At 46.7% G+C, this 17,500-nt stretch overlaps 2 protein-coding genes across 2 annotated transcripts in view; both read left to right on the top strand.

The window, feature by feature from the left end:
• sin3b (SIN3 transcription regulator family member B) overlaps positions 1-8,600 on the top strand; it is a 25,021-nt gene extending 16,421 nt beyond the window's left edge. The window contains 4 exon segments of the mRNA XM_048251613.1: positions 1-74; positions 889-1,079; positions 4,053-4,251; positions 7,396-8,600. The exon segment at positions 1-74 is cut by the window's left edge and continues 100 nt beyond it. Of these exon segments, the coding sequence (XP_048107570.1) occupies positions 1-74; positions 889-1,079; positions 4,053-4,251; positions 7,396-7,629 (698 nt within the window). The 3' untranslated portion in view covers positions 7,630-8,600.
• Positions 8,601-8,689: 89 nt separating this feature from the next.
• The window catches only part of tmem45a (transmembrane protein 45a), a 12,677-nt gene continuing 3,866 nt past the window's right edge, over positions 8,690-17,500 (top strand). The window contains 3 exon segments of the mRNA XM_048251610.1: positions 8,690-10,574; positions 14,606-14,814; positions 15,342-15,554. Coding sequence (XP_048107567.1) covers positions 14,619-14,814; positions 15,342-15,554 — 409 coding nt within the window. The 5' untranslated portion in view covers positions 8,690-10,574; positions 14,606-14,618.

Below are 17,500 nucleotides of genomic sequence, written 5' to 3'. Positions count from 1 at the left end.
GCGTACGCGCTGCCTGGGAGACCAGCTACCAGTGGAAGGCCGAGAGAGTCATGGCCGAGGAGAACTGCTTCAAGGTACGCGCGTATGTATGTATGTATGTGTGTGTGTGTGTGTGTGTGTGTGTGTCTCTGTCTGTCTGTCGGTCGGTCATGGGTGAGTAGAACTGTGTGTGTGTGTGTTTTTTTGTCTGTCTGTTGGTCATGGGTGAGTAGAGAAGTGTGTGTGTGAGCCTGAAGTGGTAACGGGTACAGTGATTGTGTGTGTGTGTGTGTGTGTGTGTGTGTGTTTGAGGTGGTGAAAGCTGGCTGAGAGAGTCTGATGCAGTCACTGATGTCTTTCATGAATGAAGTCTTCAGACCCTGCAAATAGGCAGGCATCAGGATCTGCTAGAGATGAAATGCTATCGCTGATGCGTCTCAAGTCACTGATGTGTTTAATGGATGAAGTCTTTCCACCCTGTAAACACCATGCACGCATCAGGATCTGCTAAAGAGGACAATTGTGCTGATGCTGATGTCTTGATGTCTTGACTGAATGAAGTCTTTAGAGCCTGCTGTGCTGTCGACACTGATGGAGCCATCAGACTCGTCTCTCTGTAGGGTACTGAGCTGAAAGAGACGTCAGGCTGCTGCGCATGTCATGGGAGCAGCAGATGCTTTAGTTCTGCACCTCAGCACCGGTCAACTGTTAGCCACAGCAGCATGTTTTAATGGCCATGTTTATTTCAGGATTTGGCTCTTAAATGGTGAGGTGAATTTGAACTAACCTCGACCAGATGAGTAGCAGGAGCCCTGTTTTAACAATCAACATGCTAACATTAGCACTAGCATCTTCCCTTACCCTTAATCTTGGTGTGTGTGTGTGTGTGTGTGTGTGGTGCTGCTGCAGGTGATGTTCATCCAGAATAAGGGAGAAGTGACCCTGGCCATCGAGCTGCTGGACACAGAGGAGGCGCAGGCGGACGACCCCCTGGATGTGCAGAGCCTGTCCAGCTACATGGAGCAGCTTGTGGGCAGCGAGTCGTCGGCCCTCTGCGCTCAGGGCGAGGGCTGCTACTTCAAACCAGTCTTCCTGCCCAGGTAACGCTCAAACACTCACTCAACACTCAAACATACCTCTCACTGCTACCCAGGTAACACTCAAACACTCATTCAACACTAAAACCAGTCTTCCTGCCCAGGTAACACTCAAACGCAGCCTAATGCACACTTACAAGGATACAAGGAAGTTTATTGTCACATGCATATAGTTACTGGAAGTAAGAAATGCAGTGAAATTATGTCTGGTGTCAGCCTATTTGTGCATTAATGGGGGTAAAAGTGCAGTAGAAGAGGGGTTTAGTAGATTAAGTGGCTAGGGCTGCATAAAAAAGGTGGGGGAGGATTGGGATTGGGTGGAGGGCACCAACAAGGAGCACCCAAGAGCACTTCCTGCCCAGGTAAACACTCAAACGTAGCGCTTCCTGCCCAGGTAACACTCAAACACAGCCTAACGCACACACAGGTGTCGCTGCCCAGGTAACACTCAAACGCAGCCTAACACACACAGGTGTCGCTGCCCAGGTAAAGACGTAAAAACGCTGCTCTCACTGCGCAGGTAACACTCAAGCACCTCTTTAAATAAGTCTAAGAGTTTCATTTTTTAGAGAACAAAAAAAGTGTGAAAACGTTGTTCTTGGATCCACATCACGTTTGTGCACAGTCCTGTGCTCTGGTGCGCCGTCCTGTAGGCTGATTGGCTGAGAGCAGTCTTGTGCAACGTCCTGTAGGCTGATTGGCCGAGAGCAGTCTTGTGCACCGTCCTGTAGGCTGATTGGCTGAGAGCAGTCTGGTGCACCAAATCCTGTAGGCTGATTGGCTGAGAGCAGTCTGGATGCACCGTCCGGTAGGCTGATTGGCTGAGAGCAGCACCGGCCCTGTAGGCTGATTGGCTGAGAGGTCTGATGTAACCGTCCTGTAGGCTGATTGGCTGAGAGCAGCACCGTCCTGTAGGCTGATTGGCTGAGAGCAGCACCGTCCTGTAGGCTGATTGGCTGAGAGCGGTCCTGTGCTCTGGCTGTTAGGCCGGCAACCCATATTTAACCTGTTCAGCCGTGATTCTGCCCTGCGCCAGCCGTTCTGTTTTAACTTTAATTAGTGCCCTGCGTTAATAACAGGCCAGTGCTGATTTAACTGTGTGTGTGTGTGTGTGTGCGTGTGTGTGTGTGCTGATTTAACGGTGTTCAAGTGCACTCAGTCCTCATGCATTAAGGGCTGATTTGTAGTCTAAGCAAGCAATGCACTGTAGCAATGAGCAATGCACAGTTGACATCTCAATGTTTTTGAAATGCTTTCTCATGGTCTCTCTGCAAGCTACACAGACATTGCCCCCCCATCGGAAACACATCACCTGGCACTCGCACTTGTGTCGTGTTACCAGACCATTTTGCGCTGCAAGTACGTTCCAAACCCTCCCTGCGTGGCTGGATGCGTTTGCTGTCGCATGGCGTGCCCAGGCTATGAGTCAGTCCTACTGCAGCAGTCCAGAGACACAGACCCGGGCTGGGCTGCTGTTGGAACCAGGGGTGTAGTGGTAGAATAAGAGGTGTGTGTGTGTGTGTGCGTGTGTGCAGGGGTGTGGTGGTAGAATAAGAGGTGTGTGTGTGTGTGTGTGTGCAGGGGTGTAGTGGTAGAATAAGAGGTGTGTGCAGGGGTGTGGTGGTAGAATAAGAGGTGTGTGTGTGTGTGTGTGTGTGTGTGTGTGTGCAGGGGTGTAGTGGTAGAATAAGAGGGGTGTGTGTGTGTGTGTGTGCAGGGGTGTGGTGGCTGGGCTGCTGTTGGAACCAGGCATTCAGAACATGTTTGATGATGGTGGAGGTTATTGTTCTATGTTTAGAACAATACCGGTAGTAAATGGTTCCTAGAGTGTTGATGAGTGTACATATTGTGTGTGTGTGTGCAGGGGTGTGGTGGTAGAATAAGAGGTGTGTGCAGGGGTGTGGTGGCTGGGCTGACCTTCCTAGAGTGTTGATGAGTGTTGATATTGTGAATGTGAGTAATGAAGTGTGATGTTGAATGTTTAAAGTTGCAGTTGGTGAAAACTCTTTTGAGAGCTGGATAAAGTCTATTTCTGAAATTTCAGAGGTGGATAAATTGCATTTACTAGCGTTTAGCCTCCACTAAAACCCTGGTGGTAACTGTGTGTGTGTGTGTGCGTGCGTTTAGCCTCCACTACATCCCTGGTGGTAACTGTGTGTGTGCGTTTAGCCTCCACTACAGCCCTGGTGGTAACTGTGTGTGTGTGTGTGTGTCTGCGTTTAGCCTCCCACTACAGCCCTGGTGGTAACTGTGTGTGTGTGTGTGTGTGTGTGTGTGTGTGTGTGTGTGTTTAGCTTCCACTACCGCCCTGGTGGTAACGGTGTCTACAGCCTCCCAGGATGGAGCTGATGTATCCAGGGGGTTTAGCCTCCACTACACTACACACTGCGTTTAGCCTCCACTACAGCCCTGGTGGTAACTGTGTCTGTGTGTGTGTGTGTGTCTAGCCTCCCCTACCGCCCTGGTGGTAACGGTGCGTGTGTGCGTTTAGCCTCCACTACCATCCTGGTGGTAACAGTGTCTGTGTGCGTGTGTGCGTTTAGCCTCCACTACAGCCCTGGTGGTAACGGTGTCTACAGCCTCCCAGGATGGAGCTGATGTATCCAGGGGAGCCGGAGATTTTCCAGAAAATCATGTCGTTTCTGATGGGTCTTAATATTCCAATATTGTATAATGATCTTGTATTGGGGCAAGGCACCTAACCCCCAACTGCTCCGTAGACCCCACAGCTATGTGCTCCAGCTGGTGTGTGCGTGCCATCCGGTTATGTGCTTATTGGATAGGGAGACATGTAAATGTCTCTACATTTCACCCAGCCAGTAGTGAGCACGTTAGGGCACAGACAGCACACACACACAGACACACACAGATAGGAAACAGTTGTGTGACTCGTTCTGCTGTAGTTGTGTGTTTTTGACATGGGCAGCATTAAATGTGTTTTCTGACATGACGGTCTCCTGTTGGGTGTGTTTGCAGGAACCTGCGCCACTTCCGCCACTGGCAGGTGCGCCAGGTGGAGGCCATGCGCTGTCGGAGAGAGTGGCATCGCCAGCTGGCCGTGGAAAGTGCCGGAAGCCTGGACTGCCGCTTCAAACTCAACACACACAAGATGGTGTTCGTCATGAACTCGGAAGACTACATGTACCGGAGAGGAGCACTGGTAAAGGCCAGGAAGGTACGACGCACACACACACACACACACACACACACACACACACACACCTCCCAACCTCCTGCATTCCTCTTCCCCTTCAGCGCTCATTAAAACAGGAAACGCATTCACACATCCAGTTGCTGTACAGCAGGACTGAATCAGTGGGTTACAGCAGGACTGAGGGGTTACAGCAGGACTGAATCAGTGGGTTACAGCAGGACTGAATCAGTGGGTTACAGCAGGACTGAGGTTAGACCAGTTAGCCTATAGCTCCCTTTTAGCAGTAGGCTAGCTATAGGCTAACTGGTCTAACCCACTTCTAGTCATTATGCTAAGTAGGGTTGTGCCGATGGACGATATCATCGTCCATCGTGATGGTTGACAGGCATCACGATGGAAAGCAACCATCGTGATGCCACGCCCCCATATGCCAGTCACTAATTCCTGCTGTAACAGGCTAAAACATAAAAAAACCTTTCCCTGAAAATGAAATTGAGCCTACTTTAAAGGCTGTCAACCAAACAGTTATCATCAAGATTAGTCTACCCGTCTTTTAAAATAAAAAGACTTATTAGTCTACCCTCTTATTCAAATAATTCCTGACTGTGACGTGAATGTGTAGCCTAATTGTCTTTTGTAGCCTACATGTCTCGCAGGCCTATAGCCTACATTGGACGTAATAGGTAGCCTAATGTTTTAGCAAAAAATATAGATTTATTATTGTTAGGCTACGACTTGGACATTCTAGCGCTCAAATATTTTTGCAAGGCTACAGCGAGCGCCAAATGCGTCCTTCTCCTCTGTGTTAAAATAAACCATTTCTTTCGTTAATTATAGGATCAGAAGGTAGCCTAGTACTAAGTAGTACTAAGATTTTAAAGTACTAAGATTTTAAATGAGTGACCACGATAGTAGTCTTAAGTAGCTTTTTTGCTGGGCCCAGCGTAGGCTGGCAATGTGTAATATTCAGCTGGTTGGTGCAACAACACGCAAGTCGTTCAGATTGATTGTCTATCCGTTTTCACAAGAATTTTCTTGGAGCAGATCTTTCCACACAACCCGGTAGCCTGGTCAGTATGTCTCTCTTAGCTGTCCACTTTCATCAGGCCGTATAGCCTATATAATATATTTTTTATTTTTTTTATGTAGACCATTATACATGTATTTCTGTACAGACGTACCTATAGGCTAATTAATTAGTGTTTAGCCTACCACACTAACCCCGCCCCCCCACGATATCATCGTCCATCACAATGTTTTACTGTAAACATCGTCAAATGCCAATTTAGGCTGACATCGCTTCAACCCTAATGCTAAGCTAGGCTAACAGTGTCAGACTATGTTATTGCACTCCACAGAGAAGAGAAGGCTATGATTCTCTAACTCTTAGGGTGGATGGCGAATAGGCCTGTTCCTTATTGTTGGCTCTTCCACCCTGTCACAGTAAAGAGAGAGATGTATGCAACCTAAGTTACATGTTTAGATATGAGTGAATGCATCATAGTCCTTAGGCCATCCTTAAAAATATTTTTGTTTGCAGTAACAGCCAAAAAAAATAAAAAATGGGTCGGTAGGTAGGTGAATATTCTTTTTTTCAAGATTCAAAGTAAAAAAAAAGTACAATTTTGGTCATGGTGATTACGTAGGGAATAAATTTACACAAATGTGCATATCGCGGACGTAACTGACTGGGTCTTCAACCCGTGCCTTCAGGCGCAACATTGCAAACCTCATTCTGATGCAGGTTATATAGACCAGCCTTTCTCAAACTTCTTTGACCTGAGGCCCGGTCATGGCAGACTTTTGGGTCATAAGGCTCATCTACATGTACCCAGAAAGAAGGCTACAATAGCTCTTGGCCCACGTTATATTAAAATTTGACTATGCAATACTCAATGCTATACAGTGTATTATACAGTCTCTGCTCTGTTTCTAAGGAAGTTCCAAAAAAACAACGTTGTTCTATTAAGTTTCGTTAAATAAATAAATAGCCTTCCAACAGATTGAAGCGGAGCTTTGATACCAACGTTATCGATTAGTTTCAGTTTTCTCGGCGAGACGCGGCGCATTGAATGAATGCTCATACCACCACTTAATTGTAGGGCTCCATGTTTAATGACATCGATAGCAGAAACGTTTGTTTTCTTTTTTAAATTCGATCCGGGTTTCTTGATCAACTGCGCAGCAAATTATCAGATGAAGCACCGGGCCTAATTTCACTCCACGACTCCGCGGACCAGCAGTCTCCATGTTGCGGACCCATATTTTGAGAAATGCTGAATAGACCACAACCAATTTCAATACTCCGACCACGGTCACCGTTAGACTAGGGGAGAAGGGATGAGAAAAGATCTGGCCACAGTTCTTCCAGAACCGTGCCAAGTAAAAGCGTTATCAGTTTGTGTGAATGAAACGGGGTTGTAGGCCATAGTGTGACATGCGTAAAACCAATGGTGTAGAGATGGCGCCACAGGTTTTTTTTTTAAGTGAGCCACGTTTGCATGTAGGCAATTTATATTTACAATACTTGGGCCTACTAAAAGAAATATTATTTTATTGCATTTGTATTGGTTGTTTAGAAAAAAACCAATCGGTCGGTATTAACGCAAGTTTACAACCGCAAGTCGGTCGGACTAAAAGGGGAAAAAAAATAAATATTTGGGTCGGTTCTAAATTGACAGGGTCGGTCGGTTTGACAAGCTTAAAAATATTTTTAAGGATGGCCTTATTGTTGGCTCTTCCACCCTGTCACAGTAAGAGAGAGAGATGTATGCAACCTAAGTTACATGTTTAGATATGAGTGAATGCATCATAGTCCTTATTGTTGGCTCTTCCACCCTGTCACAGTAAGAGAGAGAGATGTATGCAACCTAAGTTACATGTTTAGATATGAGTGAATGGATCATAGTCCTTATTGTTGGCTCTTCCACCCTGTCACAGTAAGAGAGAGATGAGTTAAATGTTTAGATATGAGTGAGTGAATGGATCATAGAAATAACAAAACGTTGTTTTCTTGTTTTTCCCGTGTGTGCGCGTGTGCATGTGTGTGTGTGTGTGTGTGTGTGTGTGTGTCTTGTGGCGTGTGCGCAGTGGCGCAGGTAGCGGCGTGGCGTGAACGGTGCGCCGTGTGTGTGCTTGTGTGTGTGTATGCGTGCGTGCGTGTAGTCTCAGCACCAGGTGGCGTGCGGGCAGCACGAGCGGTTCCGGCGGTGGCATCAGGGCTGGCTGGGCGAGCACGTGAGTGCAGCGGGGGAGCGGGCGGTGACCCACTGGCTCATGGGAGAGGAGGAGGAGGACATGCTGCCCTGCAAGACCACTTGCGTGGCCACGCACCTCAAGGGCCTGCCCGTCAACAGGTACCAGGTGCTCTACAGCAGCAAGCCGCCAGCCTCGCCCTAGACCAGGCCCCCCACCTGTGTGTGTGTGTGTGTGTGTGTGTGTGTGTGTGTGTGAGTGTGTGTGTGTGTGAGGGGTCTGGCTTCACCTGCGTCACATGCCTCCCCTTTCCCTGGATGGAGATTCTCTAAGGGACTGATCCACAGCCTGAAGACATTGAGAACATTTAGAGAACATTTAGAGAACACCCTTAGTGCCCGCCGTGGACTCGGTCCTGATTCCGCGGTGGACTCGAAAGCCGGTCCGGATTCCTGCGACTACGTTGCCTCACTCTCAAGACGGTTGTTGCACAGCCAAGTGATGAGTAAATAAAAAACTAAAAAGAACAGATGAGATGAAGCTGAATGATGAACAAATGAATGGGTTAAATGTTTGTTAGTTAGTTTGTTTGTTTGTTTTGGGGAAAATGTATGTATCTTTTTTTTTTTTTAGCAAGTCAGTCTTGAGTTTTTAGTTCTGTGAAACACGAGGGCCTTTGGTTGGTGTGAATTTATTCTGCAGGACTGAGGCAGCAGTGAAGTGGCCTCTCGTGCACGCAGTGTCCAACATGGCTCTCAGCGTATGTACATGTCCACACACGGTGCATATTCTTTATGCATCTCTCTTTTTACATATGCATCCATTTGACTACATGAATGAAACCTAGAAATGAATTTGTTCTCCTTTTGTCCTCTGGCAGCCAACTCCCAATGTCTTTGTTTGAGTATTTTTATTTTTCATTTCTTTCTAAGCATACTTTTTAAACTCATCGGTGACTAACCCCGTCAGTAGATTGTCAGTGCCGTCTTGTGACACGTCTCTACGGTCTACTCTCGTTTCCTTTGCTTTGGAAATCATGCATCCTATGAATCCTCCACATCATCGCTTTTACACGTTAAAATGGAAAGGCCGAAATATCAGTGTTTAAATACAATGTATAACATTTATTCTGTATCAAGTATCCTGAAATAAACAACCTAGTTGTGAACTTCTTACTCCGAGCATGTGTGTTTCTCAGTGTGTTGCTCTGCTGTTGTCCGTGGTGTGTTAAGACTTCAGAAGGTAGCTCTCATGACTGCCCTGCGTCCAAGAGAATCTTGTGGTCACTACACCACCCCCCTCCCCCGAGCGGTATGCTGTGACGCGAGGCAGGTTTACCCAGGTCATTTACGGCTCCCACACACGGCTGCGTGCGTTGCAGTGCTGGAGACTCATCCTGTCCACTTCGCATGGGCTTACGTCATCCGTTGCCGAACTGAATTGTGGGTCCGTTGAGTCACGTTGCTCCCGTCGCTCGTGTTGAGAAGTTCAACTCTTGCCGCACCGACGGACGGCACCGGCCAATCAAATTACAAACAAGCTAACAACAGATGGCACCAGCCAATCAAATTGCGGTTATACCTTAAGTCATTTGCATAGCTACCCTCGGGAACACCCACTGGCATGCGTTGACGGAACGCAACTGTGTGTGGGAGCCGTTAGGGACTTCCCACTGACCTCGACAGTATGTCACTTCAGAAGCAGTGCATGCAGTACAGCGCTCTGTTGGAGATCAGCACCACACTGACCACCCCCCACAAGAGACGTTTGGTCAAGCTTATTCCATTTGACCTCATATTAATCCTCAAACATCACAAGTGGCCTCCTTCATTGGCATTTTCCTTTCCATATATCCACAGATGGTGGAATGGTTGTAAATTGTTAAATTGCTGTTTGATAACTTCTTTGGATCATTTGTCAGTTGAATAAGTGCTTAAAATGTTTTTGTGATTGGATCATTCTGTGATGAGCCTCATTTATAGATATTTTCAATGTGTGTGTGTCAAAGTCTGAACGTTAGAAAGGGCCACAATTACAAAATATAAAATGCCAATGTCAAATGTTTAATGAGTCATTCGCATATGATTCTAAATAGAAATCCACTTGGATGTAGGTCTACATTTGAAAAGCTCTCCATGCGGTATGACTTATTCAAGTGGGTCGTTTTGTGCTTCCCACCATCTGAAGGGTTCCCTCGTTGCTCCCTGAGCCCTCCTCGTGCACCCATTCCGGGAGCCACTGGTCTACCGCGTTCGTGTCGCTGCGCGCGGATCAGCTAGTCCGATGTCTGTTTGGTTACCTTTTCCGCATTCTACATGCCGACATCCAAGTCGAACAAGATCTCACGTTTCATCCTCTGAACATCATCAACATGGAATGTGGGTGCAAATAATAAACCCAGGAAATACTCTGATCATTCTTGCCGAATACATAGCATCACAAGAAAAAACTTGTCTGCAAAGTGGGGCTTTTTGTGTAGTCTATTATCATCTAGGCTTATTTATGTCATAATACCCCAAAAAGATGTAATGAAATATATATTTAGAAACAGTCGTGAGTTGCTGCACGTACAGAGACTTCGCATGTCCCGCCTTTTGGCTAAATACAGGTTTTTTTTTTCTTTTCTGCTTTTCCCGAGTTCTTGTCAACAAACTTCGAAAAGCGGCTTCTCGCTTGCGCTGCCATCAGCATCCTGCAGGAGGAGTAAAAGTGCACACGTGGAATGTTGCCGCAGCCTTGATGGAATAGACTTTCAGCCAATCAAAAACCTGTTGAGTGACGTGTTTCACGGCTTGTAGACCAATGGGTGCATTTCAGGGGATGTTTTCCCAAAAGTGGAGGAAAAAAAAGTCTTCAACAATCTGCTCTTACAAAACGGATTGTAGCCTACAGCTGTTGCGTACAGATGCTGGTCTTCCTTTGATGCGCACTGAAAAGGTTCCTCTTTGAACCGCAGTGCCAAATTCAGCAGTTAGACTAGGTTTATTTCATAGGATAGAACGAGATGCCAAGGGTGTTTTAAACAGTTTACGTTTTAATTGCAGATGCTGTGTCTACGAAAGGAAGAGAGGTTACTTTTACAGTTACGCTTACAGTAACTGGAAACTTGAAGAAAGGGAAAAAGGCCCTTCTAGTGGAGAAACAACAAGGTAAGAAAAATGTTTGGCAGAATTATGACATTAGTAATAACCTATGCTCCATTTTCCACACAACGGGTCATAAAGTTATTTTACACATTACAGCCAGCGATTGTTTCAGTAGGCTAAACTTTGAACCGAATAATAATGTAGCCTATATGGCTGGCATCCGCAAATACAACTTTTACTGCCTTTTATAAGACGTTTCTTTTATGTATAATTTAGCCCTATTATAGTTTCTTTTATTTATAATATATTTATAATTAATAATAAATAAATATATTTTTTTTTATCTATCATAGGCTATTTTTTTCTAAAGCGTGCCAGTCAATAATGTAATCCATTGAAGACCTACATTGCTACCAATCCATTGCTCCTACAAAATAATAGATAGCCTACAAGGATAGGCCTACTCTAAATATTGCATATAGGCCTACGTTAATATCCTGCTATATTATGTAGTATAGCCTAGGCCTGCACTAAGGGGCCTAAAATGTGACTGGTGTTTTCGTAATAGTAAATGTGTTGACAGTCTTAAGTCATTTCCATATTTTACAAGCTTCAAGCAATAATCAAACACATTGCCGGGGTAGGTTAATACTAGGCCCAGACTACAAGAACACGATAGACGCGATACCATGGCGCGTAGGCCTCCTGCGTATAGGATGCATTTGTAGGCTATACAGCAGAGTAGCCTTGGGTATCTAGGCTGTAAAACCAAAGAGCGGGACTGACCGCTAATCTGCCGCCTTTGTCCCTTTGAAGTGGTGCTCAGGGTCACCATGGTGATGGAAGTATCCTCTTGGATGGAAGGAGGATCCAAAGGATTCAAATGTGTGTTATTTATAGAAAGAACACACCAGCTATTTTGGTTGGCTCTCTGTTCCAGATTACTTTGCATCCATTGCAGATATTTAGTTTACTGGTAGTAAAACAGTCATGGGAAGGCCACCCACCTGCTGAAGTGGACTTGTTCTGGTCGGACTTTAATTCGAGTCATGACAACAGCTGTGACTGTCACCCCACTCGGTTTCCTCGGAGAAGCCTTGACCTCAACCCATGCCCTGTGTCAAGGGATTGCGTGTATGTGTGTGTGTGCATGCGTGTGTGTGCGTGCGTGCAAAACGGTGTCTGTCAGGGCTAGATAGGCATAGATAGGAGGTTGGAGGTCGTCCACTGGCTGCAGATGTCAGAGGTGATAGATGCTGTAGAGCCACTCTCCCCCAGAGCCAAGTCAAGTCAAGTATTTATATAGCACATTTCATACACTGAGGTCATTTAATGTGCTTTACATAAACAAAACCAAACAATAATAACGAATAAAAGCTGCCCTTGGGGGGACAGGAGCTCCATTCTGCCCGTGGGAGCCGTTTTTAATGAGTGTGTGATTATGGCATCATAATAGTGCTCCTTATAGCAGGCAATAACATCATGCCATCTTTTAACCCACCAATCATAGGGCTTCGCCAGGGTCATTATCAACACCCAAAACAGTTTTTAGGTCTTTTACTTGTCCCAGCCTTAGTCTTCATCTACCCCTGTAGAAACTCTGGTTATTTTCCTCTGGTGGTTATTCCTGACAATTCTTTTTTTTGTTTTACATTTTTTGGACATTTTCTACACTTTGATGTGTGATGTTTGGATTACTTTATCAACAGTGGTCTACGGCTAAGAATGAATAGCCTGAATTGACAGGTTGTAATCACATCATAAATTCTCGTACTTGTTATAATCTCTGTACATGGCTGTCCATGGCCATCTATACGCCAGGTCTGGCTATACGTTACTGTATGGGAGAGGATGGCCTGATACTCTTGAGAAAAAGAAAAGGAAAGTTCTTTTTTGCACAAGAGACTTTTTACACAACAACTTTCTCAACTACCTGCTCTCTCGGGCTTTACTTAACTTTAAATGGGGTCCTGTGGTCACCTCTGAACGCACGTTCACAGGACAATGTGTGTTTTACTGCTCTCTCTCCACGGTCACCACACCCAGGCAAGACACAGACAGGCACTGAGCTGGCTTCTCATGAGAGGCTGTTCAGAGCGCACCCTGCTAAGTTATGCTATTAAAGTCATGGAAATAAAGGCCCGGTTCTCAGAGGGGAACAGGTAGTTGAGAATGACTTTCAGCAGTTTTCAACACATGTAAACGGTTTCTTGTGTAAGGACTTCCCTTTCCCTGTCCCAGCCCGACATAAATCAGAACACCAGCAGATAAATCACCCAGAGTGCATGCTGGACCAGAGCCAGAACACAGCCACATCAGGGCCACATCAGAGCCAGATCAGAGCCAGATCAGAGCATACCTGTCAACACTCCCGTTTTTCCCGGGTTCTCCCGTATTTCAAGGTCATCTCCCGGCACCCTCCCGTTTTGTTATTTCTCCCGGAAAACTCCCGTAATTTGCATGGCCATCAAACTTCATTTTAAAATCATTGATCCATTCATTTTTCTACTAGTCTGACATCTCCCAGGTTGCCAGATTGTGGGAAGGTAAGGTAATGGTAAGGTAAAAGCAACGACGGAAATGCAGTGTTGAAACACGTGTATGAAACGTATTAAATATGCAAACACAGATCCGGTATAAACACTGAAAAAGAAAGTGTGAAACGTTAACAGCTGCACAACATTATTCTCCATGTTTATAGTTTTTATTTTAAGGTAAAAGAACTCCATTGTGCTGCTTGAACCAGGGCTCCGAACCGGTTCAAGGAACGAAAACGAAAACCGAAAACGAACGGAATTTTACGGAATTTTACGAGGAGCCGGAAACGGAAACGAAAAACAAAATGGTCTTCAACTGTTCCGAACAGAAAGCGTTATTCTGAAATCCACAAAAACCGTTAATAACGTTTTTGGTTCTCTATATATTTTATAAAATTTCACAAAAGCATATCCTATGTCAGGGAGACCATTTCGGTTGTGCGAAAAACAAGCCCGCGATCTACACTGTTAATGTGAGCTAACAAGCGCTATGTAGCCAACTACTGTAGGCGAGAACAGCCCTAATAATTTGATTTCTGCAGTTGGAAAAAAAAATGAATAAATGGACCTTTGGTCCAAATGTGTATATTTTGTCTTGCTGTTGTAATGTAACCTATCCGTCTGCCACTTGGGATCTTAGGCCAGCTTCGTAAGCGTAGGCTACTGAAACTGATTTGGAAATTGTTTGTAGCCTATGCGTAATAGCCTATTTTGCCTGTCCATGCCTTGTTGTTTTAAAGTCGAGGTTTGAAATGTTTTGCGCAATTGTAGCCTATTCTATGTAGAAGAGTTAAGCGGGGAAATATGAGATAGGCCTTGTCAGCAACAGACAGGTTAGTTTATAAACAGGGTTGGAATTATAGCGCCAAAGCCTTTGAAGATCTCCATATGGATAAAACTTAGGCTGCAATCAGGTAAGGAGTTTAGCACGTATCCAGAAATATTTTTTTTTTGAAGAATAGGTTAGGCCTACAGTAAGTCTGGCTATGGGATGGATAGCCCATCTGAAATTTTTTTTGGATGCAGCCTGTGATTTATTATTTTTGGGCATAGCTACGGTAGGCTTAATCAAGGGAAATAATGAGGGCGTCACATCTAAGGTAAAGTCCACAAAAATAGACTTGATAGGCCCACCAAACACTGCGGAACTTTAAGAGCGAGCGATATTTTTCGTTTCGAACCGGTTCAGGACCCGATATGTTTGTGGCGGGGCATGCAAAAACAGCGTTAAACATAGGCCTACCTGAACCGTTGACGGAGCGTTTAAAAAAATAATTTCGTTTTCAAGCCCTGGCTTGAACCCAAATGCACAGTGAGATGTGTTGAAATGTAATGATAGTGGAGAGCCTGTCGTAAAGTAAGCAAATACGCTCTGTTCCTCATTTGCCTGCAGCCAGCTGGCGTTGAGGGCCTTCATGGAGTGTGTTGTGTTCGCTGGCGTTGAGGGCCTTCATGGAGTGTGTTGTGTTCGCTGGCGTTGAGGGCCTTCATGGAGTGTGTTGTGTTAGCTGGCGTTGAGGGCCTTCATGGAGTGTGTTGTGTTGTGTTTGTTTCCAGGGTGACTGTGACCATGGGGAGCTTCAAGGGCCACATCCTGCCGGGGAGCTTCTTCCTGATCGCAGGCCTGTGGTGGGCTGGCAAATACTCACTCTGGTACGCCACCCGCAGGAACAAGAGCGCCGGTGCAGGACGTCTGGCCACCCGAGCAATGCAGCGCCGCATGGAGATCCTAGAGGGCGCTGTGGTGCTCTCCTTCTCTCTGATTGGTGAGAACTGCTCTCCTTCTCTCTGATTGGTGAGAACTGCTGAAATGTGGAGAGTTGTGATTTAAATATTTGAAACTGAATGTGATGGCTGACATAACATTCCCATAATGTTTGGACCTGACTTGTTAATGCTATTAAGCATATAGCAACAGTATGTCAACAAGTACAACAGTCTGTAATGCAGTAGATGGCAGTATATGTTTAACAGATACTGATGCAGAAATGGACCATGGGCCCTCCCCTTTTCCACATTGAGCACATTTGTTGGTACAAAGACCCTTTATCTATTCCAGCTTTTGTAGACATATTGCCACATCATCATGTTTTGGCGTTTGTGCCACAGGCGTACTGGCACAGTGATTAGTGGCAAACTGACCTCTGTCCTTTCTCATAGTTATATCCCTCAGCATGTGCACAGACTACTTTTGTTGGTGCTCACATCCTCCCCTTGTGCCCTGTGTGTGTGTGTGTGTGTGTGTGTGTGTGTGTGTGTGTGTGTGTGTGTATGTGTCCGTGTCCTGCTGCAGGTATCCTGGCGGAGCAGTTTGTGGCCAGCGGGCCGAGGTTCCACCTGTTTGACCCTACGCAGCAGCAGTGGGCCCAGCTGATGATCTGGCAGCACTCCACGATGTACCTGTTCTTCGCCCTGTCCGGCGCCACCACCCTCGCCATCCACGTGACCGACGTCGCGCCGCTCGCTCTGGACCGGCTCATGCTCGCCATCGCCTTCTTCAACGAGGGTGAGCCAGACGACGCCATGTTCACTTTACACCACCCATGGGACATAGTTTAACACTTTACACCACCCATGGGACATAGTTTAACACTTTACACCACCCATGGGACATAGTTTAACACTTTAAACCACCCGTTGGACATACAGTAGTTTAACACTTTAAAAGTGAAGTTCTGCACACTCACATGCACACACCTCCTCTACCTGTGTCCTCCTGTGTGTGTGTGTGTGTGTGTGTGACCAGGCCTCTAACTGTCCTGCCCCCTGCAGGCTTCCTGTTCATGTACCACCTGCATGGGCAGGACATGCTAGACGTGTGTGTGTGTGTGTGTGTGTGTGTGTGTGTGTGGGTGTGTGAGACCAGGCCTCTAACTGTCTTGCCCCCCGCTGCAGGCTTCCTGTTCATGTACCGCCTGCATGGGCGGGACATGCTGGACGTGTGTGTGTGTGTGTGTGTGTGTGTGTGTGTGTGTGTGCGCTAACTGTCCTGCCCCCCGCTGCAGGCTTCCTGTTCATCTTCGCCTGCATGGGAGGCGGGACATGCTGGACGATGATGATGATGTGTGTGTGTGTGTGTATTGATGATGTATTGTGTGTGCGCTAACTGTCTGCCCCGCTGCAGGCTTCCTGTTCATGTACCACCTGCATGGAAGCGGGACATGCTGGGCGATGTGTGTGATGTGTGTGTGTGTGTGTGATAGCTAACTGTCACTGCCCCGCTGCAGGCTTCCTGTTCATGTACCACCTGCATGGGCCGGGACATGCTGGGCGATATGTGTGTGTGTGTATGTGTGTGTGTGTGTGTGTGTATTATTGTTGTGTGTGTGTGTGTGTGTCCTTCAGCTTAACTGTCCTGCCCCCCAGCTGCAGGCTTCCTGTTCATGTACCACCTGCATGGGCGGGACATGCTGGGCGTGTGTGTGTGTGTGTGTGTGTGTGTGTGTGTGTGTGTGTGTGTGTGTGTGTGTGCGCTAACTGTCCTGCCCCCCGCTGCAGGCTTCCTGTTAAGTAACACCACCGTAGGCCGGGGACACATGCTGGGCGTGTGTGTGTGTGTGTGTGTGTGTGACATTATTGTGCGCTAACTGTCCACCCCAGCTGCAGGCTTCTGTTCATGTACCACCACCACGCCGGGGCGGGACATGCTGGGCGTATTATTATTGTTGTGATGTGTGTATTGTTATTGTGTGATAGCGGCTAACTGTCCTGCCCCAGCTACTGGGTTTTCCTGTTCATGTACCACCACCATGGGCAGGGTTTATGCTGGGCGTTATTGATGATGATGATGTTATTATTGTGTGTGTTATTATTGGCTAACTTTGTCCTGCCCCAGCTGCAGGCTTCCTGTTCATGTACCACCTGCATGGGCCGGGACATACTGGGCGATATTGTGTGTTATTGTGTTATTATTATTATTATTATTGTGTGATAGCCCCAACTTGTCCTGCCCCGCTGCAGGCTTCCTGTTCATGTACCACCTGCATGGGCGGGACATGCTGGGCGGTGTGTGATGATGTGTGTGTATTGTGTGTGTGTGTATTATTAAGCTAGCTTGTCCTGCCCCAGCTGCAGGCTTCCCTGTTCATGTACCACCTGCATGGTAGGGACATGCTGGGCGATGTGATGTGTGTGTATTGTATTGGGTGTGAGGACCAGGCCTCTAACTGTCTGCCCAGCTGCAGGCTTCTGTTCATTCCTGCATGGGCGAGGACATGCTTTAGACGTGTACGTAACACCCCAGCTGCAGGCTTCCCTGTTCGTAATATCGCCACCATAGGCGGGACATACTGGACGATGTGATGATGTGTGTATTGTGTGTGTGTGTGTGTGTTATTGTGGCCCTTTGTCCTGCAGCAGGCTTCCTGTTCATGTACCACCTGCATGGAAGTAGGGACATGCTGGGCCGATGTGTGTGTGTGTGTGTGCGCGCTAACTGTCACCCCGCTTTGC

Source organism: Alosa alosa, chromosome 9 (assembly GCF_017589495.1).
Source record: "Alosa alosa isolate M-15738 ecotype Scorff River chromosome 9, AALO_Geno_1.1, whole genome shotgun sequence".
Taxonomy (NCBI): domain Eukaryota; kingdom Metazoa; phylum Chordata; class Actinopteri; order Clupeiformes; family Clupeidae; genus Alosa; species Alosa alosa.
This window is presented reverse-complemented; position numbering and strand designations above follow the sequence as displayed.